This window comes from Neophocaena asiaeorientalis, unplaced genomic scaffold (genome assembly GCF_003031525.2).
Source record: "Neophocaena asiaeorientalis asiaeorientalis breed wild unplaced genomic scaffold, Neophocaena_asiaeorientalis_V1.1 scaffold30, whole genome shotgun sequence".
Lineage (NCBI taxonomy): Eukaryota > Metazoa > Chordata > Mammalia > Artiodactyla > Phocoenidae > Neophocaena > Neophocaena asiaeorientalis.
Window position 1 is genome coordinate 14,782,548 of NW_020174923.1, and position 25,250 is coordinate 14,807,797.

At 56.5% G+C, this 25,250-nt stretch overlaps 1 protein-coding gene across 1 annotated transcript in view; it reads right to left on the bottom strand.

Annotated features, from left to right (window-relative positions):
- LOC112410213 (angiotensin-converting enzyme-like) overlaps positions 1-18,852 on the bottom strand; it is a 19,524-nt gene extending 672 nt beyond the window's left edge. The window contains exons 1-24 of the mRNA XM_024760656.1: positions 18,474-18,852; positions 17,690-17,857; positions 16,981-17,074; positions 16,137-16,280; positions 15,521-15,712; positions 14,845-14,942; positions 14,293-14,465; positions 13,725-13,948; positions 13,236-13,380; positions 12,853-12,951; positions 12,471-12,593; positions 11,920-12,131; positions 11,164-11,300; positions 10,139-10,297; positions 9,780-9,867; positions 7,682-7,825; positions 7,334-7,525; positions 5,954-6,051; positions 5,596-5,768; positions 3,549-3,772; positions 3,108-3,252; positions 2,782-2,880; positions 464-586; positions 13-228 (exon numbers count right to left, since the gene is read on the bottom strand). Of these exons, the coding sequence (XP_024616424.1) occupies positions 13-228; positions 464-586; positions 2,782-2,880; positions 3,108-3,252; positions 3,549-3,772; positions 5,596-5,768; positions 5,954-6,051; positions 7,334-7,525; positions 7,682-7,825; positions 9,780-9,867; positions 10,139-10,297; positions 11,164-11,300; positions 11,920-12,131; positions 12,471-12,593; positions 12,853-12,951; positions 13,236-13,380; positions 13,725-13,948; positions 14,293-14,465; positions 14,845-14,942; positions 15,521-15,712; positions 16,137-16,280; positions 16,981-17,074; positions 17,690-17,857; positions 18,474-18,731 (3,728 nt within the window). The 5' untranslated portion in view covers positions 18,732-18,852. The remainder of the gene's footprint in view (positions 1-12; positions 229-463; positions 587-2,781; positions 2,881-3,107; positions 3,253-3,548; positions 3,773-5,595; positions 5,769-5,953; positions 6,052-7,333; positions 7,526-7,681; positions 7,826-9,779; positions 9,868-10,138; positions 10,298-11,163; positions 11,301-11,919; positions 12,132-12,470; positions 12,594-12,852; positions 12,952-13,235; positions 13,381-13,724; positions 13,949-14,292; positions 14,466-14,844; positions 14,943-15,520; positions 15,713-16,136; positions 16,281-16,980; positions 17,075-17,689; positions 17,858-18,473) is intronic.
- Positions 18,853-25,250: the final 6,398 nt, after the last annotated feature.

Consider the following 25,250-nt stretch of genomic DNA (forward strand, 5'->3'; position numbering starts at 1 on the left):
CCCCGGGGCGGCCTGGGGCCGAGGGGGTGGGTGGCGGTACCTGAGTTTGGCATCCAGTTGTACTGAGGCCAGCCCAGCTTCTCCTCGTGCCGCGTGTTCTCGGTCACGAGCCAGTCCAGCAGCGGCTTGAAGTAGGTCATCATGGCAGCGGCCGACATGTTGGGCTGGCCCGTGATGAGCCGCATGGCTTCGGGCCACGGCCGACTGAAGCCCAGCTTCATGGCGTCGCTGGGGGTGCCCCGGGAAGGGGACTGAGTCAGAGGGACAGGCCTCGAGGCTCCCTGCCCGTCTGCCCCAGCCTCGTACGGGTTCTCTCTGTACCCCACCTCCCCGCGCCAGCTTCCCTCGGCCTGAGAGGCCCGCGCAGGGCAGGTCGGGGGCGGGCTGGGGGAGGGGCTCCTCAGGCCCTGGGAAGTAGGTCAGAGGGTGGACAGCAGGCAGGGGGACACCAGAGGAGACTCACGCCAGGCGCCTCCCGGCCTCCAGGGACTGGTAGATGTCGCACTTGTGCAGGGGGCCCTTGTGGCCCGCCGCCTGACACAGCGCTTCGTGGAACTGGAACTGGATGACGAAGCTGACGAAATACCTGCGGGAGGACAGGCGAGGCCTGGGGCCAGGGCGGAGGGGCGGCGTCACCGCGCCCCGGCCACCACTGCCTGCGCCCCGGCACCTCCCGCCCACGCCCACGCGGCTGCCTGCACTTCTCAGGAGGGCCTACTCTGAGCGCCTCTGGGCGTCCCTCGTGGGCGAGGAGGAGCAGGGGCAGAGCCCTTCACGGACAGACGTGGCAGGCTGCTCTGGACACAGCAAGGTCTCCGTCCCTGGGCTACGTGCATGGAGAGGCCGGGTGTTGCCCAAGGGGTCACCTCTCTGATGAGGCAGGGAGGCCAGCCCGAAGGACCTCCTTTATCCCAAATTTGGCAGCAGGAATTCCCTGCAGAAGTCTGCCGGTCCAGGTGGGGGTCGCCTCTCCGAGCCTGGGGAGGTTGTGAATGTCGTGAACCAGCAGGGCAGGCCTCCCGCTTTGAAGGCTGGGCACAAGCCGTGTGTCACTGACTTTCCTGGCATTTTCTAAAGTGCTTCGCCAAGGCTGCTGGTCAGAATTTGGAGTGCATCCCCTCTGCGCACCCCGCCTAGAGAATTATCTGTGCTGAGCTCGGAAGCTAACCATCACATGGGCCTGGCTTCTGTGTGAAAGTGAGTGCCAGCTTGGAAGCTCAGAAATCCTTCGGGAAGGCGGGCGGAGGCCCTCCCTGCGGGTCATCCTGGCACACTGGCCGGGTCAGGCCTGCACTGTGCCCTTGAGTCTCCTTGGCTCGCTGCCCACCTATGCTCTCTGGAGCATCTGAGCAGGCTTTCTTTTTCTTCCTGGACTCGGGGACAGAATTCACCCACCCTGTGCTTATTTATTAGGTCTTGACTATGTGCTGACGTTGTGCCAGGTGCTGGGGTGGAGGACTGGGCACAGTGGGCATAAGCCCTCCCTCACTGCCTTCCGGGGAGCACAGGAGGCAAGGGCTGGGGTGCCCTCTACGTCCTGCCTAACGAGTGGCCTGGGCTACTTGCAGCCCAGGGGGCCCCAGCCCTCTACCCTGAGGTGTCCCCAGATCCCTACCTCTGGGAAGGGCTCCAGATCCCCTAATCACCCTTCCTAGTCCCCAGCAAGTGCTCCCCTGCAGCACATAGAGGGAAAGGGGCTGCACTGGGTGCATTCACGCTATGGCTGCATGACTCACAACGCGGCTATGTTTCTGTATTCCATTTAAGACGGTGACTTAGGGACTTCCCTGGTGGTGCAGTGGTTAAGAATCCGCCTGCCATTGCAGGGGACACGGGTTCGAGCCCTGGTCTGGGAAGATCCCACATGCCGCGGAGCAACTAAGCCCGTGCGCCACAGCTACTGAACCTGCGCTCTAGAGCCCGCGAGCCACAACTACTGAGCCCGTGTGCCACAACCACTGAAGCCTGTGCGCCTAGAGGCCATGCTCTGCAGCAAGAGAAGCCACCGCAATGAGAAGCCCGCACACCGCAACTAGAGAAAGCCCACGCGCAGCAACAAAAACCCAACCTAACCAAAAATAAATAAATAAATAAAATTTTTAAAAGAGAAAAAAAAAGTCAGTAACTTAATAATGGTGGGTTACGGCCACCAGTTCCCAAACATGCTATGTATTAGACAGTGTGATAAGAAGTTAGCTCTTGCAATGATCTTGTGAAATAGGATTCCACAGCTGAGGAAACTGATGCTTACAGAGACTGAGGAATTTACTCAAGGAAACAGAGTTGTGGAGACGAGATTTGAACCCAGTTCTGTCTGGGCCCCAGCCTATGACCCCATGCCCCTAATAATACAGACTCCCAATCTAGCTGGGTCTCTAATCCTAGTTCTAGTGGATAGAAGGTATTCCAGGTACAACTTAAGTTATATCAGAGGAAATACGTTCAGTATATAGTAAAGGAATCACAATCTTGTAAAAATAAAAAAACAGTGCTCAGGTCATGATCTGGCCGTGGGTCATGGTTAATGTCAACTAACAAAGGTCTCATAAGCATTAGCCAGTTATAGTGAAGTTTTTGTTTTCAGCTGTCAAGAGGGTGCGGGCTCTTGTCACATCACAAGAGTGAAACAACGGTCACAGGTGAGTGGCCCAGACACAGTGGGCCATGCAGCCAGGTGCCCAGGTCGCCCTGACGGTAGCTGCTGGGGGGCAGCAGCAAGGGCAGCCCGAACGCTGAGCGGAGGCGCTGCCCCTCATGGCACCCTCCTCCCTTTCCTGTTACCTGATATACGGCACGCTTGAAGGAATGTGGAACTTAGCCCCTGGGTCAAAGTCGCCTTGAGACCTGGCCACTGGGGGACAGAGGCCCTGGTACTTCAGCCTGTTGAGGGAAGAATCAAGCCGGGAGAGTTGGTGTTTTTGATTTGAAGTATGGCGCCTGCACTGGGCGCTCCAGACTCCTGCGTGCTGTGCCTCTGCGCGTCACGGCACTTACACACACACACACACCCCTAGACGCCACAGACGCAGACGCACCATGTGCACACAGATACAGGTGCGTACACCCCGCCATGGAGGCCCCCCCAGCCCACAGCAGCATTCTAGAACCTGAGGCTCCACCACTCCTGGTTGTAGTTCTCCTTGGTGATGCTTCCGTCAAATACCCTCCAGCGCCACTGGTCCACAAGATAGCTGAAGGGAACAAAGGCGATCTTGTCGAGCGCCATCTTCATCAGAAAGTTGATGTCCTCTTCTGCCAAGGGAAGGGGGTCCTGGCATCAGATCCAGGCCCGCCTCCTAGCAGTGGGGGTGTGATGGGCGCGCGATGGGGGGAGCGGGCGGGGTGAGCTGTACCTCTCTGGGTCCTGCGACCTGCCTCTTGGGATGGTATGGGTTTCATCCTCCCACTCTCCCTGCTGGTTGCCCCTCTTGTTCCCCACTGTTCTGTCCCAGCTCTGCCTGTGGGCTATGAAGTCTCCTCTCTCCACCTCCCAGGCTTGCCCCTTCTTGGCCCCTCTGCCCACTAGGATCTCCCCGTTCCTCTCTCACCATAGCTGCCGTCCCCACTACTCAGTAGGTTGATCTTGTGCAGGTGCTTGGGGGTAGACACTGAGAGGGCCAGCACATCCCCAATGGCCTCGTGAAAACCAGGGTTGGCACCCTCCCGGAAGATCACCGGCAAGTCCTTGTACTGCATGAAATACTGTATGTGGCCCATTTCGTGGTGGGCCACCACCAGGTCCTCCATGTTCACAGTGGTGCACTGCTTGATCCTGGGAACACGGGGGTGGGGAGACGGTGTGGAAGGGGGCAGTGAGGATCCCTGGGGCAAAGGGACCTGCTGTCCTTACTGAAGGCAGAGCATACCCCTAGGACTGCTTTATGCAAGGAACACAGCATTATGGGAAGGAAAGCCGAAAGGGGAAATAGGGGGAATCTGGGGGTTAGAAGCCCCGAACGTCTGGTCCTCCAGACTATTCCTCTGCCCCCAACTTCCCTGAACAACTAACTCCAGCCCACACAGCCGTGTGGCTTTCTAACTGTATGAAGTATGTGCTCTAGAGGCATGGGGACCCTCAGTCACGGTCAGTGTAGGGCTTGGGTCATGGGAGTCATGTGGTTCCTCATTACGTGTTTTGTCTCTCCCAAGACTTAGGCTTCCTGAAGGAAACAACAGTGTCTGAGCTCTTCTGCATCCCTTGTGCCCAATGCCAGCAAGCACATTCATCCCAGGATTTCTCAGGGCCAGGACTAGAGGGACATCTGCTGAGCAGTCCAAGCCAGAGGCTGCACCTCGCTTTCCATCTTTTGTGAGCCAAAGAAATTCTCCCTTGGATCGAACCAGAGCTCTTCAGCTCAGTTGACCCCCTTTGTCTGTCATTCTAGGAAAAGAGCTGCCCAGCACCCTGGTGACAATGAGGTTGGGATCTGTCCACCTTCTGCTATGACTCCCCATACAAGGAAGATCCCCAAAGAGCCCTCACCCCCTTGATTCTGTCTGTGCCCAGCCCTACAGCTCTGGTCCTTGTGCCTTTGAAGGAAGGGCCCAAGGCCAGGTGAGCCAGTGAAACCGACTGCTTTGTTCCAGGATCTCTGTGCCCTCTCTTCTCATAAGACACTTCATCAGCTGTGGCAGATCATCTCTGCCACTTCTCCCAAGAGGTGGAATCTTCTTTACCTTCTCTTGAAACTGGGTTGGCCTTGTAACTTGCTTTAGCCAATAAAATGTGGTAGAAGTGACCTGTCCCAATTTTGCACTTAGTCTTTAAGAGATTTGGCTACTTCTACTTTTGCTCTGGGGATGCCAGCCTCCAGGTAAAAAATCTGACTGCCTAAGGCTGCCATACTGTGAGGAAGTCCAAGCTTTCCTGGAGAGAGATGTCCCACCAAACCCCAGCTGCTCCAGCCATGCCAGCCCAGGCGCCCAGCACGTGAGTGAAGGAGCCCAACGTGAACGTCCCTGCCCCCGCACGTGCCACACAGAGAAAAACTGAGGAACCGAACAGACAGCCGGAAGCACAGCCCCAGATAGACAGCCCCACTGAGCCATGCCAGCCCTCTTCAGCCCTGTGGAGCTCTCCACCACTGCAGAGCAGGACAAGCCATTTCCACTGTGCCTGAATTCTTGGCCCATAAAATCATGAGCATAAGCAAATGGTTGTTTTACACCACTAGGTTTTGGGCTGGTTTGTTATGCAGCAGTAGGTAACTGAAACACTGTCCTCCAATGAAGACAGCTTCTGAGCCCATCAGTGGTGAGAGTGGATCTGTGCAAAGCCCCCACGTCCCCATGTGCCTCCGTGTTAAGGCACAGGCACTCAGGGAGAGGGCCAGCTGTACACAGAGGGAGGGAAGGCTGGCAGCTCACGTGGGGCTCACCCCCAGGACTGGGACCTTGAACACTGGGCTGACAGAGCTGGTCAGCACTCGAGGAGACCCTGCCACAAGCCAGTGGCCAAGCTGCGGCCAGGCCCAACTCTCTTAACCCTCCGTCCCCTGTTCTGGCCAAGGAGACAGCAGCGGAGCCTCTACTTGACTCGTCTCCTTGTCCTCTGGGCTCAGGACCAGGTCCCCCTGGCCTGTAGCCCAGACATACCTGAAGTCCTTGCCGTTGAAGAAGTCCCAGGCGGAGGCGTGGCACACCACCTCCCGCCCATCAGTTGGCTTCTCCAGCATAGACTTGTTCCAGAACTCGGGGGGCACGGGCAGCAGCCCCAGGGAGGTGAAGAAATTGTCTGCTTCGTTAAACATCCTTTGGGGTGTCCAGCCCTGCAAGCAGAGGGAGCTCTGCCGAAGCTGGGGATTGTGGGGATGGACTGTGTGCCGCAGTGGGAGGGCCCTGGGAGAGGGCCAAGCTGGGAGTCCTGAATCGGAGAGCCCTCTCCCACCTGGGCAGGGTCCCCCTCCCCTGTGCCCTGGAGGAGCAGGGGTGCAAGGAGGGGGCCGGTGCGGACCTGCTTTATCATGGCCTCTGTGGCATCCATCCTGGGGGCTGAAGGGAAGGGTACTACCAAGTCATAGATGTTGGACCAGCTCTGTGCCCACATGTTCCCTGGAGGCGGGTAGAGGCAGAGATGGCAGAGAGAGGAGAGACAGGTGTTAGATCTTAGGCTTAGCACCGTCATGCAGGGGGAGGGAACACTGATCATAATGTGACCAGCCACTGCTCTGTCCTCTCCATGTCACCTGAGGTCAGTTTACGAGGTCAGCTGGCAAGAACCACCCTCCTTTTGGAGAGGTTGGTGCCTCTGCATTTACCGCAAGACAAGAGTGGAGATAAGGAAGCTATTCAGAATGAGTGGAAAGGTGCAGAAATACATTTGGAGAGGCTTTGACAGCCAAAGGGGACTAAGCTTGAGCTGACATCAAGTGGAGCCTACAGTGCAAACCAGTGAGAGTCAGAGCGAGTGAGAAGCGAGAATGGGAGGGGGGAGCGAGCCTGGGCCTGGCTGCTCTGCTCGTCTTGGGGGCTCAGCTCTAAGCCCCAGCTCCCAGGGCCAGCCGGGCACCTGTGTTCCCTCCCGGGGTCTGTGTTTCTCCGCCATGGAGCTGATATTCTCTGGTCTCACAACAGAGGGACCAAAAATGGCTGGTCTCTTGGGCTGCAAAGACCCTCTAGGCTGAGCAGAGCTAGACCCAAAGCTGGATGGGGGTGGTCTCCCTCTGATTTGTAAATGGTCCATGGCCCCGCCTGGCCTCTGTTCACAGTAAGAAGCCCCCAGAAACATGTTCCTGATGGCCCGACAGAGACAGGAACCCAGTAGCCTCTACTTTGCCCCAGTCCCTACCATCCCTTATTGTCTTCCACTGCCTACTTCATGCGTTCAGGGCATCTGAGTTTACAACCCCTGGAGAATGAGGCCCCCAAAGTTGAGGAGGATCTACACTCTCACAGCTCCCTTTGCCTGAACGTCGTGTCTGCCTTTCTCTCCCCACGACTACTTTCTCCATCTGTCAGAACCTCTCATCTTTCAGGGCTCTGCTCACATGCCACCTCCTGGGGAGGCCTTCTCAGCTCCCACTCACGGCCCCCTCCTCTCCCTCATGCTGCCTGGAGCTGCGACGGGTGATGTGGTCTCCCCATGACAGGCCTATGAACTCCGCCCACTGCCCCATCCCTGATGACCTGTGTAACGTGGATCTGTAGCAAACGTGGCACCGAATGCAGGGAGGGGGCTCTTCTCCCCACCCCCAGCCCCGACCCCTCTCCAGCCCTGGCAACATTCCCCAGCCTCAGGTGTCATCTGCAGACCCTTCCCAGTCTGCCCCCTGCCCTCTGGCCAGCCCTGGGCTGCCCCCTCCCTCATACTGTTGACTGTCTCACTTGCCCTCACCCAGCAGGTGGGCTGGGATGGGGCCCTCCAGGTTGATGAGCTCGGACCCGTAGAAGCGATACAGGGCCCGGCGCACATAGGCGTGCAGGTTCAGGTAGAGCGGCTGCAGCTCCTGGAAGAGCTGCTCCAGCTCGTACTCCAGGAATGGCATCTCGTACATAGATCTCCAGGAGTCCCCTCCGTCCTTGTAGCCTGCAGAGGGGACACAGCCAGGCTCTCTGAACCCCTGACCATCCCCTGAGCGCCCTGCCTCCTCCCCCCTCACCTCTTGGGCTTCAGAGGACCTTTCTGAGGGCCTCGTGGGGGGCTGGGACCCGACAGCCAGTGACACTGGCAGAGAGGACTCACCATTGAGCCTGGCAGCCTTGTTGCTGAGCTCCACGTATTGGGGGAAATATGGGAGGATGGATCTCCCCACCTTGTCTCGCCAGCCCTTCCATGCCCACAGCAGTTCTTCATAGTTCCGGGATGTGGCCATCAGATTTGTCAGATCTGGGTGGGAGGGATCGGATGGCTTTAAGCCTCCAGCTCTTGGCTCACCTCCCACCTCCTTCAGAGGTGGAGTAAGACTGGAAAGGGACTGCACAGGCAGCAAGTCGAGGGAAATTGGAGACAGGCTGGTGCCCTTTCCATGGGGCTTACAGGGCGCCAGGCCCGGGGCTCAGTGCTTCCCGTACACAATCTCAGGCAACTGCAGGGCTGCAACAGCCCTGTGAGGGATGCCCTTGACCCTCTTTCCACACAAGCGGTTTGGTGACATGGCTGCGTTCCCCAGCCAGCAAGTGGCTGAGCTGGGGCACAAACCAAGGGCCCAGACCCCAGAGCCGCTGCTCCCAACTCGTTCCCTGCCCACCACCTCCCTGGGAGAAATGGCTTGGAGGTCAAAAGACCCGAGTTCTTGTTCGGTTTCCTCCTGACCTCGAAATCACCTTGGGTGAGTCACGGGACCCCTTCTTCCCTGACTATGAAATGGGGATTATGCCGGCCCAGGGGCAGGAGGCCCCTGGGCAGGGACAGTGCCTCCTTCATCCCCACGTCCCCACAGGGCCCAGGGCATCTTTCCCACATTGTGACTGAACTGATTAATAAAAGAACAGCTGTGAAGGCAAAGTACAGAGATCCATTCAAGCATCATCAGGGAGCCAGAAATCTTGCGTTTGTGTCCTGTCAAAGCCATGACTATATGAGTGGCCTCCTGGCTTATGGATTACACGGAGCTCACATCTACCTCACAGAGCTGGGATGAGGATGGTGTGAGCTCACGTGTCAATTCTGAAGGTGGCTCCCCTTCCTGCCCGGCCTGGCCTGAGACGGAGGCCTGCGGGCATCCACACCTCATGGACTTGTGCTCTATCATGAAACATGCTATGTGCTATCTACTCTTCACAGAGAAAGTACATTCAAGTTAATTTTATTTGGGGAAAAAACATATCTTGAGAATTTTGTCCTCTGCTGATGTGAGTGTTCTGTTTCTGTGGGTGCTTCTTATTTTTACTACTGGCAGTGACCTGATGGCCCAGCCCTGGATTAAGGGGCTGACCGATGGGGGGTGAAGGCCATACTCCCTTTAATGCTCTTCTCCATAAATGCACACAAATGCACATCCCCTTCCCCCCACTTTGCGTGCCTACCCACATACACAACCCTCAGGCCAAACCCTGTCCCAGGAAAACTGTTTCTCTCTCCTGTTTATTTTCCATTTCCCCTTCTATTTGTCATTGTTCTAATGTGGGAGTTGGGCGGAGGGCCAGGAAGAGACTGTTTCTGGGTGGAGATTCCTCAGGAAAAATGTTTATGCCTCTGGCTCCTCGACCCTGGGAAGCATGGGTCAGAGAGGGGAGGGGGTGTATCTGTGCGCAGGTACTGGGGTGTCGGGGCTGAGCTCCTTCAAAGAGGAGAAGGTAAGAAGGACCAGCCAGTCTCCTGTGAGAGAAAGAGGACAGGCCAGAGCTGGCCCACTCCTTCCAGTGACAAATGGCGGCAGAGGGAGTGAAGTGGGAATGGCATGGACGTGACTTCTGCTGGCTGAGGCTTCAATTTCTGGGTGGAGGAGGGGGCCAGGGAAGGGCCAGGGAAGATGGGGAAGGTGGATCGGATCAAGGAAAGAGCGCAGAGGGGAAATGCCTAGAGTTACTCTCCCTACTGGGGAGTCCAAGCCCCTGAGAGATGAATTTGAGATACACCTGCTCTGAAGGGCGGAGTGGAGGGAGGAGCAGAGGGGACCCAGCGGGAGCGGACGGGCGGAGCCAAGGGCAGGGCAGGGGACCAGGGCGGCGATGAAGGAGGTGTCGGTCCTAAGCAGGGCCAGAGGAGCACCACCAGTGGGAGACAGGGAAGCGAGTCTCCCGGGCGTGCGGACCCCATGAGTCAGAAGTGAACTCCGCCCTTTCACGGCCAGCACCCCTAACCTCCCCAGGCCTCCCTCTCACTCCCCACGTGTGCTCACCAGGCTCGAGCTGTAGACAAGTGCCATTGCTATGGCACACAGAGGCCACGCTGTAAGTGGTCTCCATGTCCAGCAGGATCTGGTTGTACTGCAGGGGGAAGAAGAGGGGCAGCGAGCTTGAGCCCTGGGCTCCCTGCTCTGCCCCCGGCACCATCGTGGACATGAGCTCTGCAGCTGAGGCGGGTGCTCCCAGAGCTCTGCCTTCTCAGTAAGTCTGTAGGTGTGTGTTGACGTGCCAGATGTCACGACATGGCAAATCGAGGAAGGGGAAGCATCATGAAGGCCAGACACTGTCCCCCAAGCTAGGACCCTCCCCTGACCCTGGATCCTCTGCCCCATGCTCCCCGCGAGGCACACACCTGCTCCAGCTCCCTGACAGGCAGCGCCGCCCGCTCTAGATCCTGAATCTTCTTTATCATCCGCTTCATGGTGGCGTTCTGGAAGTTGGTCACGTCAAACTTCCTGGCCCAAGTGCCGTACTTGACAGTGTGGTTTGCCATCTGTACGTTCTTCTCCAGCTGAAGGCACGGGGGAACCGTATCGTGAGGCCCAGGAGCTCTAGAAAGGCCTCCTGGGAGGAGGTGCCGTGAGGGGACCCAAAGGGACTGAGGGTGTCAGGGTGGGGCCGGTTTTACCAAGTGGCTGCCTTTGCCTATGAAGACCCTCTTCAACCCGGACTGTCTATAACATCCTGTGTGCAGTACCTGCCCCTCAACAGATGGCCATTTCGAGCAAGACATCTGATGGCAGCGGCAGAGAAGGAAACCCCACCCCGTGTCCTAAAGGCTGTTAGGATAGATGCAGCCTGGTATTTGCTCTGTGGCCTCTCTGAGCCTCAGGGTCCCAGCTGTAAAATGCAAATAAGGTCACTGGTTTTGCAAGGCTGTTGAGGAATAAATGAGGCAACAGATGTCAAGTGCCAAGGAAAAGTGGCCAGCACACAGTGGGTCTTCAAGAAACGTTAGCCCTCTGTGGCTCACCTTGGTTACAGTCAGCGCTCAGCCACACAGGCGGGGAGGGGGGTTGGAGGGGACGCATAGCCCTCTCAATGGTGGCAAACGGGAGCGTTCAATCTTTTTAAAAACTGACTTTAGCATCACTTATTTCTCTACAAATTATTCCGTCACCAACAACGGATTGATTGTTAAGGATAAGACAACTTGTTTAGGCACTGGGTGTGTGCCTGAAATTGGACGCTTTTCAATATGCCATTGGGATTCTTCACAAATTCTGACAGCTTGTTCCCACTGAGGTGACGTCGGGGGCGGAAGGGCGGCCTGCAGTGCCTTGGGTTTCAGAGGGTGGCCCCTGGGGGAGGAGCAGTCGTATGCTGAGTCTGTGCGCGAGCTCTGGTGGGGGGAAGGGGGCGTGCAGGGGCCCCTACCAGTAGCTTGCTGCCCTCCTTGGTGATGTTGGTATTATAATCCCAGCTGGCCTCGGCATACTCGTTCCACACCACCCGGGATCTCCGGTCATATTCCTCCACAAACCTGCTGGCCTCAGCCTCGTCGGACACCAGGTCTGTGGGACAGAGCAGAGAGACACAGACAGGACTCCCCCTGCCCTTCCACTGCTGCCCCAGCCTCCCCGCCCCGGCCCCCAGCTGGTCCCACTTGGGCTCTGGGTTTTCGGGCTGCTGGTTGTTGAGTGGCGGGTAGCCGTCTGGCTGCTGGCTGTTCCCTGGCTGACTGACACCTGGCCGGTGGTCCCCTGGCCAGGGGCCAGCAGGGGGCGCCCACAGCAGAGCAGGAGGAGGAGGAGGAGGCGGGACAGTTCCGGAGCAGCCCAACCTTGGCCCATGGCAGCAGGAGAGCAGAGTCCTGCAGCCCCTGCCCCCTGGCCTATAAGAGCAGAGCCTGCAGTGTGACCTCAGTGTGACCTCATAGAGCAGTGTGCCTGCCAGCCAACCCCCGGCCGGGGCCTCAGATCTGGGCATACCCTCCCCAGGATGCTGGGAAAGATGTGCCCACCCCACCCCAGGGCCCTGCCAACCAGCTCAGGGGGCTGCCTGGCCCTCCAGGCAGGGCGCCAGGGCCCGGCTGGGAGAAGCTGATGGGGAACCATGAACTGGGGGCCTAGTCCCGAGCCTGGAACTGAGAACCTGCGGTAGCGCCCCACCCCAGGCTCCCTCGGGCTTTACCAATGCCCTCTGGGTAGTTGTCGGGCATCGGTGGGCGCCACTGATATTCTGGCCAGCCCAGGACCTCGCCATTCTGCTGGTTCTGCTCTTGTAGCCACTGTGTGACCGGCTGGAAGTAGTCGAGCAGCGGCTGAGCGTCCAGGGAATCTGAGCCGACCATGTCCTTCAGCACCTCCTGCCAGGGCCGTGAGGAGCCTGCCTGCAGCAGTGCCCTGTCAGGCAGAGCGGGCACAGTGGGCACAGGGCTCTCGGACCAGGGGCCACTACCGCTGCCCTGGCCCACCTGCCCCATCTCTGGCCACTTCTGCCCCCACTGGATGGCAAGAACGGCAGCATTAAGACCCAGGGTCTAGGAGCTCTGTGAAGGGGGGAACGCATGTTTTGCCCCACGCCAGCCAAGAGGCCCACTCAATAAACATTTGACGAGAGAAAGAAAGGGAGGGGGAGGGGAGAAAGGCCCCCTCCACTGGTCTGGTGGTGGTGCCCTCACTGGCATGCCCTTCACCGGTCGCTCCCCTCACTTCCCACTGCCCTCCCTGTGCCCCACACACCGGAGCTTGGCCCCTGCCTGGGTGGACTGGTAGATGTCACACTGGTGCAGGGGGCCCTGGTGGCCCGCCTCCTTGCACAGGGCTTGATGGAACTGGAACTGCAGGACAAAACTCACGAAGTACCTGCAGGCACAGGGTGGGCATGAGGGGGATGGTGGAGGCCCCTTGCCCACCCAGGTCCCAGCCAGCTTCTGCTGGGCAGAGGCCAGACCAGGGGCTGCCTGGGGGAGAAGGGAGAACCGAGCTTGGCTCAGGAGAGAGGCCCCCTCAAACTCCAGGCCGTTGAGGGGTCCAGAAGGGTGTGGGAACAAGCCCTGGGAATGGGGGTCCCAGAGTAGGGGGAAGGGGACTAAAGGTGTGCTGGAAGTGGGGGCAATAGTACCTGATGTATGGTGTCACATTTGGGACATGAAACTTGGCTCCAGCATCAAAGTGGGTTTCGTTTCGGACAACTGGAGGACAGATCCCCTGATACTTGGTTCTGGAAGAGGATGTGGTTAAATTGTCTTAGGACCCAAGGGTTGTACACAGGCTGATTTTACCTTTGCAGAAAAGTCTGCTAAGCAGACATTCCCACGGGCCATACCTTCCCCATCCTGGCGAACCAGGAGAGACTGCCTGACGGAGGAAGTTTTAGGCAGGAAAGAATGCCTTGCGGAAGAGGATGGAGGCATCATTAGAGAGGAGGGAGGCAGGAGGCAGGTTGCCCGGGAGCCGGGGGAGGGCCGTTTGGGATTAGGCCCTTCCCGGTCCTGTTTTGCTCACCGAAGATACCACCAGTCATAGTTGTAGAGGGAAGGGGGGGTACGCCCACTAAAGACCCCCCAACGCCACTGGTCCACCAAGTAGCCAAAGGGCAGGAAGGCAATTTTTTCCAGTGCCATCTTTAACAAGTAATTGATGTCGCTTTCTGTCGGGAGATGAAAAGAGAGAGGTCAGAGGGAGAGGGGAGTCCAGCTGGGACAGGGTGGGCCTGGGGAGAAGCCAGCAGGAGGTGAGGCTGGGCAGATGCAGAGAAGGGAGCGCCAGGCTTTGGGACCCTGGGGCCCTGCTTGGAAGAGGGAGCTTGGGCAGTGGAGTTGGGACTCAGGGTGGGCTGTGAGGGTCTGGGTGGATCCCCAAACCTGCCTGACATGGGGCAGTGAGGCAGAAACAAGAAGGGCAGAGGGGAGCGGGGACAAGTGCGGGCCTGCTGTGGGATCCAGCGGGGTCTGGGGGGCGGCTGCACTGGGCTCTCTCCACCCACCCCCATACCCTTGTCGTGGGTGACGTGGTCCAGCAGGCCGATTCTGTACAGATGTGCAGGAGTGGAGACGGAGAGCGCCAGCACATCCCCGATGGCCTCGTGGAAGCCGGGGTTGGCGCCTTGGCGCAGGGAGACGTGTTGGTCCTTGTACTGCAGGTAGTACTGCACGTGGCCCATCTCGTGGTGCACCGTGGACAGCTGGTCCATAGTGACCTGCGTGCACTGCTTGATCCTGGGGCGGGGAGAGGGCGTGGGTGAGGGTGAAGGACGGGCGGGGCAGGGACCAGAGAACGGGTGGGGCTGGCGCCTGAGGGAAAGGAGCCAGGCAGGCACTGCCCTGGGGCTCGAAGGAGCTGGCAGAAACAGGCAAACACTTTTCCCTGCCCCAGCCCACACTCTGGCCTTTTCCCTCCGTTCTAAGGTACAGAGCTGACTGCCTGTCAAAGCTGCCCAGGGAAGGGACCCCGCCCCCAGCCAGCGCTGGGGCTGGGTTAGAGGCGGGCCTGGGAGCTGGCTTCTCTGTGCCCAGGCTGCCTGCCCTTTGGGAGCCCCAGAACCCTCCCCCCGAATCGAGACCTGAAGTCTTTCCTGTTGTAGAAATCCCAGGCGGAGGCGTGGCATACCACCTCACGCCCGTCGCTTGGTTTCTCCAGCATGGACTCTGCCCAGAACTCAGGAGGCATGGGCAAGAGCCCTAGGGAGGTGAAGAACTCCTCTGCCACCCGGAACATGTGTGTAGCGTTCCATCCCTGGTAGGGGTGTTCGCACGGGTCAGGGGCCAGCCACTGGAGCCCGCCATGGCTGCCCCAGGGGCACGTCTGTGGTCCCCCACCCAGCTCAGCTCCCTGCTCATGAAAAGCACCTCTGCTCTGTGGCCTCCCTTCCCAGATGTCCGGCCCCTGCTGGCTAGAGTGGATGGACCGATGCTCACAACCCCCACTCCCGAGGGGCCCCGGAAGGAGGGATTGGCAGCTCAGCGAGGACGAGGACACAGACCCCAGCTCATGGCTTGGACACACACTCCAGGCTGCTGCTCTGTAGAAAGGGAGGGACTGAGGTCCCTTCCCATCCCTCTCCTCATGTCTGGTTCACTCCTGTGGCCCCCACCTGGCCTGACTCCGAGCTTACCTTCTGCACCATGGTACTGGTAACGTCAAGATTGGGCTTGTCAGAGAAAGGCACCACCATGTCGTAGATTTTGTCCCAGCTCTGGGCCCACATGTCCCCTAGACAGAGGAGGGGAGCCAGACAGCTTGGCTCCCAGTCCAGCCAGTGCCTGCTTCCCCATGTGTGTCACTGAACGGCACCCTGGGCGCCTGGTGTCTGGACCCAGGGCGCCGCAGGGCCACCGCCCTCTCAGCTGGCTCACACATCAGTCCCACCCACACCCCCGAGTGCTCCACATTCCCTGGGGCTGGCAGAGGCCAAGTGTGAGCCCAGGTGATGCTGCTGGGTCCTTTCTGACAGTGCCAGGGCCCCTGCCTCCCAACCCTGACGCAGGGCCACAGGGCTGGCTTCCTGGGGCGTCCACTAGGCTTATTTCTCCTCCTCCACTGGACCTGGAGCTAAAGCCTCCAGTGTGACTCCTGGCTCTGCCTTTTAATAGTTTTCTGCCCTCTGCCAAGTCACTCGCGCACCCTGAGCCTCAGCGTCCCCGTGTGAAAAGTAGGAACAGCAGTGACCGTGAGAAGGGTCCCCTGCTTTATGGGCTCACGTGCAGGGGATCGAGCAGTGCGGGGCTCTGAAATGTGACACACGGTGAGGAGGACCCTGGACATGTGTGGTGGCAAGGCCAGGTCCTTACCCAGCAGGTGAGCAGGGATGGGTCCCCTGAGGTTGATGAATCTGTCCCCGTATCGGCGGTGCAGTGCGCGGCGGACGTAGGCGTGGAGGTTCAGGTACAGGGGCTCTAACTGATGGTACAGGTGCTCCAGATCCTCCGTGAAGGTGGGGGAGTCGTACCAGGAGCGCCAGTAGGCCCCTGTGTCTGAGAAGCCTAGCCGGGGGGTGGTGTTGGGGTGCAGCTCAGGCCCCAGGCTCTGGCACCTCTGCCTCCCAGCTACCACCTGGCCGTTCTCCCGGCTCAGGGCCAGTGTATCTGCCTGCTAGCTGGAAAGGAGAGCTTGGGGGTTGCTGCTCTACAATCTTCTAACTACGGGTTGCTCCAACTCCAGCTAAACAGTTTAGATCCTAGAGAGCAGGAGAGGCAAAGTTGAGCCCTAGGGCTGGGAGGAGTGCCAGGAGCGCAGCATGAGGGCGATGGGGCTAATGCCCATTCCGCCATCCACTATCTGTGTGACCTTGGACCAGTGTATGGAGTCATTGTAATAGCTGCTCTGCTTGCCTCAGGGGGCGGGGCTCAGTGGAGACAGAAGATGAGAGGGAAACGCCCACAAAAGGGACAGGGTGGCCATGCTCACCATCCTGCTTGTAGGCTGCGTTGCTGAGGGCAGTGAACTTCTGGTACAGGGGTTTCAGCGGGATGCCCACAGCGTTGTGCCAGCCCTCCCAGGCGTAGAGCAGCAGGGCGTAGCTTCGCGACGCAGCCAGGATGTTGGTGAGCTCTGAGACACAGGTGAGCAGGGTCAGTTCGGAGACTTCAGCAGTGGCCTTCACCAGAGCTCCCACACCGTCTTCACCATCTCCACCTACTTCCTCAGCATCATGACACCCTCAAAGCCAAGGGCAACCTACAGGCTGGACAGGATGGCACTGGGAGCTACACAAAGTAAGGAGCCAGGCAGGGTCCTGGTTCCCAGGAAATGATTATTCTAAGGTGGCTGACACCAAGAGGACACCCACAACTTGAAACCTAGGCAGACCCTTCATGGCTCCTTGGATGGAGTGGCTGACCTCAAGGCTGCCTGGTACGTGGTGGGGTGGGGGAGCTGTGTGGGGAGAGGAGGAGGTTTGCAAGGGAAGCCATGAGGGGTCTAAGGCCCGTGGAGGGCTCTTGCGGGGAATGAGAGGACCCATGAAAGGGAAAACCAGGCAGCCAGGAGGAAAGCCGGTTGTGATGGGAGAGGAAAAAGCACACATGCAGGTGGGGGTGGAGCGGGGGCTGGAGGCTGGAGATTCCAGAAATCAGTTTGCCTGGAGGAGCAGGGGTCTGGGGGCATCTGACAGTCCAGTCCCAATTGGAGGTTAATGCCTTTGGGTTTACCCACTCTCTCTGCAAAAACACGTCATCCTCCTGAGTGCAGCAGGCCAGTGGGGAAGGGCAGGAAGCCCCCGAAGACAGAGAGAGTAGACACAGGGCAGTACCTGGGTCCAGGGACCAGCAGGTGGCAGTCTTGTTGGGGAAGCAGACCTTGGCCGTGGAGTAAATCCTGGACATGTTGCTTAGCAGAGAGTTGTACTGGGGAGTTAGAGGTGAGAAAATGTTAGCGATGAACAGCCCTTGGAGGTAATCTGGCGCCCTCTACTCTTTCCGCTGGGAGGAAAAGGGGAGATGCCTGGAGAGGGGGACGTGGCTAGGGCAAGGCCACGCTGTGGCACCCAGAGCACAGCTGAGCATGAATGCACGGATTCCCCTTCCAGTGGAGGCAGACTGGGAAACTAGTGTCCTGAGAATTAGGGATCAGGGTTCAATTCTGAGCCCAGCCACCACCTTGAGCGAGGGCAAATCCCTCTCATTCTCTGACCTTGATGCCTTCTCGGCCCTTCCCAATCTTTCTGAGGAAGCCCATAAACCAAACCACCTATAGAGAAAGTTTGAAAACCCCTGTTTCATCCTTTTCTCTTTACTTGAGTTTTGCTTTCTGCTCCATAATACTTGCTTTGATAGAAATGAACTTCTCTCACTCCAGCTCCAAGGAAAATCAGTACTTCAGGAATCCGTTCTGTGTTTGCGGGGCTTCCCCTACAGTCGGGGCCGGTAGAGATCCCAGGGTCCCTCCCTGCCAGGCCCCACCTCTCCGGGGCAACGGGGGCACCCAGGCCACTTCTGCCTCCACCGCTCCACCGGGCCCACCTGCTGCCGCTCCTCCAGGGGCAGGTTGGCAGGGCCCAGGGTGCGCACGGCACTGATGATGCGTCGCAGCGTGGGGTCGGTGAAGTTCTGCCAGATTGGGTCGAACAGAGCCTTGGCCTTCTGGCCCCAGACCTCTGAAAACTCCTGGCTGAGCAGGGCTGCCTCCTCCTGTGGGTACCAGGAGGGCACGAGACGGTAAATAGGGGAAGTCGTGGCGCGGGGGAGGGGAGGAAGGCCAAGGGCTTCCGGAGACTGGGGCTTGTGGGAGCACGGCTCCCTCCTCCTGGGCCCTCGGGGTGAAGAACTGGGGGAGTCTGCCTCAGGGAGGCGGTGGAGCAGAAACTGGGGCCAGGAGAGGCGGGGGAAGAGAGTGTGAACAGTGATGAGCGGTGACAGGCACAGTGAGAGAGGGGTACGTTGCAGTCGGAGAGGATGAGAACCCAGAGCAGAGCGGGCACCCTCAGCGAAGACTGCCGCGGGCCCAGCCCGTCGTCATCCCCAGGCGCTGCCACCTGGGGGGACTCGGGGTCAGAGGGGCCAGCCTCATCCATTCGGTTCCTTACTGGGCATGTGCCCAGCACCGTGCTAGGAAACCGACCGCCTGTCTTGCTGGGACGGCGTTGGGGTCGGGGGTTAGCGGGGAGGCCGGCTGGCCCAGCCCCGTCCCCACCGCTCAGGGGCCGGGGGCGCACGCGGGGCGGTGACTCCCCGCCCCCCAGCGCCCGGCCGCCCGCCTGTGATTGGGCGCCCGGGCCCCGCCCCCGCCCCGGGCCCGCGCGCCCACCTGGCGCCGCGCGGTTTCCTCGTTGATGTCGGTGTCGTGCGCCCAGCTGGCGGCCGTGCTGTGGAACAGCACCTGCTCGGCGCTCGAATTGAAGCTCTCTGCGAAGACCTGCGCACCGGCCTCGTCGGCGGAAAAGTTGCCCGGCTGCAACGCGGGGTCGAGCGCCAGGACCACAGGCGGCGGTGGTGGCAGCAGCAGCAGCAGCAGCAACGACAGCAGCGGCGGCCGCGGCCACCGGCGGCCCGACGCGGTCCCCATGGCGCGGTGCGCGGTGCAGCCCCTTCTCCCGCGCCGCGCCGCCCTGCGGGTTATAAAACCCGACCGCCGCCGCCGCCTTCCGACACACCCTCACCTCCCCGCCCCGCCGCGCTTCCTCCTCGGCTCCAAAGTCCCCCGGCCGCTACGCGGGCCTAACGGAGCGGGGCGGGGACCGAAGTTTCCTGGCCCGCCCCAGGCAAGGGCGCCGGCCCGAGGAGGGGCCGAGGCGGCCCCCTGCGAGATGCAGCCCGGGGGTGGCGGATGGGCCTTAGGTCAGGTTCTCACAAGGGAGGCTAGAAAGAAGCCCCCTAACGCACACACACACCTCTGAAACTGAGGGACCCAGCAGTTTGCTGGAACACCCCAGCCTGCCAGCGTGCCCTCCCCTTCCATCTCACAGCCTCGGCGCAGGGACCCGGGGCCCAGCGGTCTCTGACGCTCAATCTCCCGGCCTCGCCGCCCCAGGGCTCTCTGGACTCGGGAGTGACAAAGTGGGGGAGCTGTCCGCAGTGCCGCTAGTGCTGCCGGATAGGGTTAAGGATGGTCGCCCGGTCCAGCTTCTTCACGAGGCCCTGGGGGGAGAGGGTGTGGCCTGCGCGGGTAGGGGAGAGTTTAGCTTCCGCAGGCGCCTGGGGCGGTGCTCAGAGCCCCCGGCTCACCTGCGGACTGGGGAAGGGGGGCTGTCAGAAGGGGGGGGGAGAATGGAGGAGCTGTTCTGGGAGGAGGGGGCGGGTAATAAAGCCACAGGAGCACTGGCACACCTGCTTTCTTCACACGAGCTGTCATTCGCTCAGGCAGAAACAGTCACAGACTTGCCGACTTTGAGAGCTAGCTACAAAGATGAGCGCAGAGATGACAGCAACCTCACCTTCAACAGGGGAAGACATGAAGACTCAGGTTGAATGGCTTGCTCCAAGTCACTCCAGGTCTCCACACTCCCCATCAGTCTTTCCCTGTCTCACCACGCGTTCCTCCAAGTGACAAGCACGGGGGAGGAAGGAGAGTGGCATCCTCTTGAGGCGGCTGGGGAGGCTGAGGGCTCGCTCCTAACTCCTCAGCATCGTGGTGTCTGTCCCCAGAGGCAGGAGGACCTACCCCCAGCAGACGCCGACAAAGGTGTGGGCAGGGCGACGGAGGAAGCACAGGCTGGGCAGAGGGAGCAGGGAAGGAGTCAGTGACAGCTGCTCAGGAGACCCAACCCATCCGCAGCTTGGGCACCTTGGGAATCACCTGGGCTCCTGGGTATCTGCGTGCCGGATGGCGCCTGGGGCTCTGAGGGACACGTGGGCTCGCTGTGCCCTCTGGAGTGTGTGCAGGAGGCTGTGTGGCCCGAGGCCGTGCTGAGCTGCCAGGTGACGTGGTGCCAGGGTGGTGTGTGAAAGGAGGGGTGAGGGAGGAAGGCGGGGAGAAGAGGAGGGTGGCTGCCCCAGCCCTAGAAGGGGGAGCAGGGCATCGTCAGTGCTGTTGTTCAACAGTGTGGGGGGAAGGCGGGAGGGGAGGAAGAGGAGTCCTGGGCCCCTGGCTTTCCTTCACTCCAGCGGACACCTCAGGGCTGGCGAAGTGGACACCTGTGATCAGAGCAGCCCCATCGAGGGCAGGGGCCCGGCTGAGGGCGACGCAGTGAGCCTGGCCTCTCTTCCTCAGAACTCGCCAGCTCTCGAGTGGCTCTAACAACTATGTTCTCCAGGCTTTGAGGGCAATGGGCCGTGTGTGCACAGTGAGCTGCTGTCTGCTGGGAGAGAGCAGTCTCTCCACCAGCTAAGGCATGGGTGGGGGGGATTTTGTGAGTGGCACCCCTTCAGGCCCCAAAGAAGGGGTCCTGGAGCGGAAGGATGGGCAGAGGGGGTAGAGAGCCTGGCGCTTAGCTTGTGACCAGGGAGCCCTTCTCTTCTACCAGGAAAGAAACAACGTGGAAAGCTGAAGGGTTTGAGCAGGTCTGAGCAGGGCCTTGTCTCTGAAGAGCTCTTGAGCACCTTGTCTGGGAGGCTGGTAGGGCAGGGGTTTTGTTCCATGGCCCATCCTCAGCTCTAATGTGGCCTTGTGACGATGTCTATGGAACATCTGGGTTCAGCATGGAACAGCTTCGGCCTCATTGAAAAACCATAAAAGCAAAGGCTAAATGGGGTTGGAAGATAATCTAAAAGTAAATACAACTTACATCTGGATAGCATTTTAGACCTTTCTAAATTCTTTTGTGTAAATGATCTTATTTGATATTTATAATAACCTTGAGAGGTAGTAAAGAGATAAGGTCCTTTGTTCAGTCAGCTACCTCCCAGCTGCCATCAAAACAATGGAGATGGCTCTGAATCCTGCAGGAGGATGTAATTATGACCCCCCCAGAGGCCTGACCCACCAAGGAAATGCAGTCTGCTTGGGAGAGCTCCCCATCTCTCCACCTCTCTTCCAGGGGAGGACAGGTCACAAGTCACCACAGTTTGAGAAAAATATCCCTTAGAAAATATGCCCAACAATGGAATAAAATTGAGACCTGACCAATAAACACATGAAAAGATGCTCAATTCCATCGGTCATCGCAGAAATGCAAATCAAACCACAGTGAGATACCACTTCATACCCACCAAGAGGCCTAAAATCAAAAAGACAGACGATAACAAATGTTGAGGATACGTTGAAATTGGAGAACTTATACGTTGCTGGTGGGATTGTAAAATAGTACAGCCACTTTGGAAAAAACATTGGCAGTTCCTCAAAACTTTAAACAGAGATGCCATGTGACCTTGCAATTCCATTCCTAAGCATGACAGCCCCAAATGGGAAATAACCTAAATGTCCACCAACTGATGAAGAGATAATCAAAATGTGGTGTATTCATACCACAGAATATTATTCAGCCATAGAAGAAATGAAGAATTGACTGTTTGCTACAGCATGGATAAGCCTTTAAAACATGATGCTAAGTGAAAGGCCACATGTTGTAGAAATCCATTTACATGAAATGTCTGGAATAGGCAAATCCATAGAGACAGAAAGTAGATGAGTGGTTGCCAGAGGCTTGGGGGAGAGGAAATGGGAGTGACTGCCAGTGCTATGGAGTTTCTTTATGAGGTGATGAAAATGTTTTGAAATTAGTAGTCGCACAACTCTGAATATACTAAAAACCACCAAATCCTACAATTTAAAAGGGGGAATGTTATAGCACATGAATTATATCTCAATAAAGCTGTTATTAAAAAATACGCCCAAATGTTGACTTTTGTCATTCTGTGTTCATCAGGAATCTCACGATTATTGATTGGTTTTCAGAGGAGCCGTGGTTCTCTCACTGGATACCCACCTGCTCTTCTTAGTTTAGCCAAAACCTACCCATCTCTCAAAGACCAGATCAAGTCCTGCCTCTAACATGAACAGCTCTAGCTCCTCAACCAATGAGAATCTCGCCTTTCGATATTTATTCAGCATTAACTCACATGGACTCCAAAAGCCAGGTGTAGGGGAGATAGCACTGGATCAGGAGCCAGAAAAATCTGGGCCACACTTACAAGCCTTATGACCTGAGCAAAATAACCTCTCTGAGCCTCAGTTTCCTCATGTGTAAAACAGCTATAGACATTTTTACCCATTCTCCCTCTAAGGGTTTCTCCCTGAGTTGAGGAAGAGCTAAGGCACCAGTGTGGCTGGGGTAGGGGGAGACAAGAATAGGCTGAGTGTGGACAGGCGGCCAGAGCAGGGACCCGGTTATCTTGAGACGAGAACCCAGTGCAGTTGCTGGGTATTGGTGACAGGCTTTCATTTTTTAAAGTGTCTTCTTATAATGTAATATATGTTACATAGAATGTAAGTAGTATGTATATATGATATCTAATGTATATGTAAGTTATGAAGCATAATAAAGTGAGGACCCATAAATCCACTGCCCAACGTTACTCTTGTCTAGCTGTCTTCCCTTTCCCATCTCCCTCCCCCACACCCACATGCACCCACACCAGCTCCCCTGAATGCTATCTTTATCATTCTCCTGTGAAGAAGAGTTTCAGCACTCCGTGTGTATCTCTAAACATCACACTGTTTAGTTTTGCTTGTTTTAGAGCTTTATAAAGACGGCGTCACCTAGGTATGTACCTAAGAGAAATGAAAACACATCTGTGCGAAGACCTGCGTGCAGAGCAGTGTTACTCAAAGGAGCTGAACAGTGGAAGCAACCCGGACGTCCATTGCCTGGTGAATGGGTAGACAAAATGTGGTAGATCCACACAATAGAATATTCGTTGGCAATAAAAGGGAATGAAGTTCTGATACATGCTACAACGTGATGAACTCCAAAAACATTATGCTAAGTGAAAGAACCTAGACACAAGAGGCTACATATGGTATGGTTCCATTTATATGTAATGTCCAGAAAAGTCAAATCTATAGAGACAGAATATAGATCAGGGGTTGCCTGGGGCAGGGGGTGGGAATGAGGAGTGACTGAAAATTGGCAGGAGGGTTATTTTGAAGGTGATGGAAATGCACTGCAATCTCAAAATAATCTATTAATCATTGAATTGTACACTTAAAATGGGTGAATTATGCTAAAATGTGGAAATGTAAATTACACTTTGATAAAGTTTTTTTTTTTAAGGCATCATATTAGAGTCTTCTAAGGTTTGTTTTTTCTCTTACAATTACGTTTCTGAGACTTTGTCGTTGCTGTTGCATGTTTACAGTTCATTTATTTTTATAACTTTTTCATAGTCCATAATAATCCATCATGTGATTATGCCACATTTTTTTCTTCCAACCTCTAATCCTGTCACTGGACATGTGAGTTACTTCTTGTTTTCAGTTACTACAAGACAATTTGCCAGCAACATTCTCGCACATGTCTCCTTGGTATACATAAGTAACTATGTCTGTTGAATCTAATAATATCAGGCTTGTATACTGTATGTCTATTTTCACTTCATTTTTAGGAATTCATTTTTACTGTATTTTACGAAAGTATTATTCCCCCAACAAATTAAAAATCAAAACAAAACTGGTCCTCATTGAGAAATATTGCTCTAGGGAGTAAAATTTCTGGGCCAAGGATATGCAGATGTTCAGAGATATGCAAAAGTTCAAGGGGGTCCCAATGTCAAACTGCTTTCTAAAATAGTTTTACTGATTTGCACTCCTGTCAGCAGTGGATGGGAGCTTGCACACTGCCCCACATCTTCATCAACACTTAGTGTTCTCCTATTTTTAAATTTGTGCCAATTTTGTGGGCATGACATATTTTCATTCCTTTGTTCCTAATGAGGTTGAACATCTTTTTATATGTTTATGGGGCAATTGTGCTTCCTCTTCTGTGCTATTCCTGTTTGTTTCCTTTGCCCTTTTCCTTTTTCATTTTCTTATCAACTCATACAGTTCTTTATATATTCTGAATATTAGTCCTGTGTCATTTAAATGTGTTGCAGAAATCATTCCCAGTATGTAACTCGTTTGAATTTCCTTGTGGTGTCTTTTAATAAGAGAAGGTCTTACTTTTTTTTTCTCTATTTTTCCTTTTTTTGGCTAGCTCCTCTCCATTCCTTGCAGATCATGCCTATTTCCTGGTCAAAGCCTCTGCACGGTCCCTGCTGAATTGATAAGCTCTGAGCTCTGAGCAGAGCATGCTCCAGCATCCAGCCTCGTCTCAGTCCCACTTTACACTCAGTAGTTTGTTCTGGAGCTCACGTTTTCACCCCTGAGTCTGTCCTGGCTGCAAAGACTTCCCTTCATCTGCTCATAGAACCCCATCGCTCCTCAAATCCCAGCTCTGGCACAACCTCCTCCCTTCCCCTCTGCTCCTCTTCCCTTTCCCCTCCCTCTCCCTCTCTTCTCCTTCTCTCTCTTTTTTTCCCCACAGTCCAGAGGTCTTTTACTTTTTTACAGCTATCAAGCCATGAATTCACAGGGAATGCGTTCCAACGGTGCAGGCTTCTCTCACTGGTTCTCACAAAGCGGGACTCTCTGGGTGGAGCAGGCTGGCGCTTCAGTTGAACCCAAGTAAATTTCTTCCTTCTTTTTCTGATCATTTTCTTTCACACGTTTCAGGAAGCTGTCTCTGCTGGTGGAGTAATCGTAACTTAATTCTCTTGCCAAGAATCTTGCCCTTATCTTGTTTGTTTACAACAATGCCAGCCACATGCTGTGTGCACTGTAGACTCTTCCTGTTTTGCCATGGGGACACTGGTGGGGCGTTCCTTTTTAAACGGTGCCCCTTCCCTTCATGTCTACAACATCACCTTTCTTGTAGATTCACGTGAATGTGGCCAAAGGAACAGCTCCTTGTTTTCTGAAAGGCCTGGAGAATACACAGTAAGTGCCTCTCCTCCCCGCTTTTGTGTTGGTCACTTTGGTGAGTTACTGGAAAATGGTGGCTCGGGAGGAAAGGCACAACCTCCTCTTCATAGAAGCACTTCTTCTTCCTTGTTCAGTGGGCCCCAAGCCTGGCTAAGCATCAGATAACTGACAATACACAGGTTTTTGCCTATTAAAATGGAATAAATTTTACTTTGAATAAGTACAATTTATTAAATAGATACATTA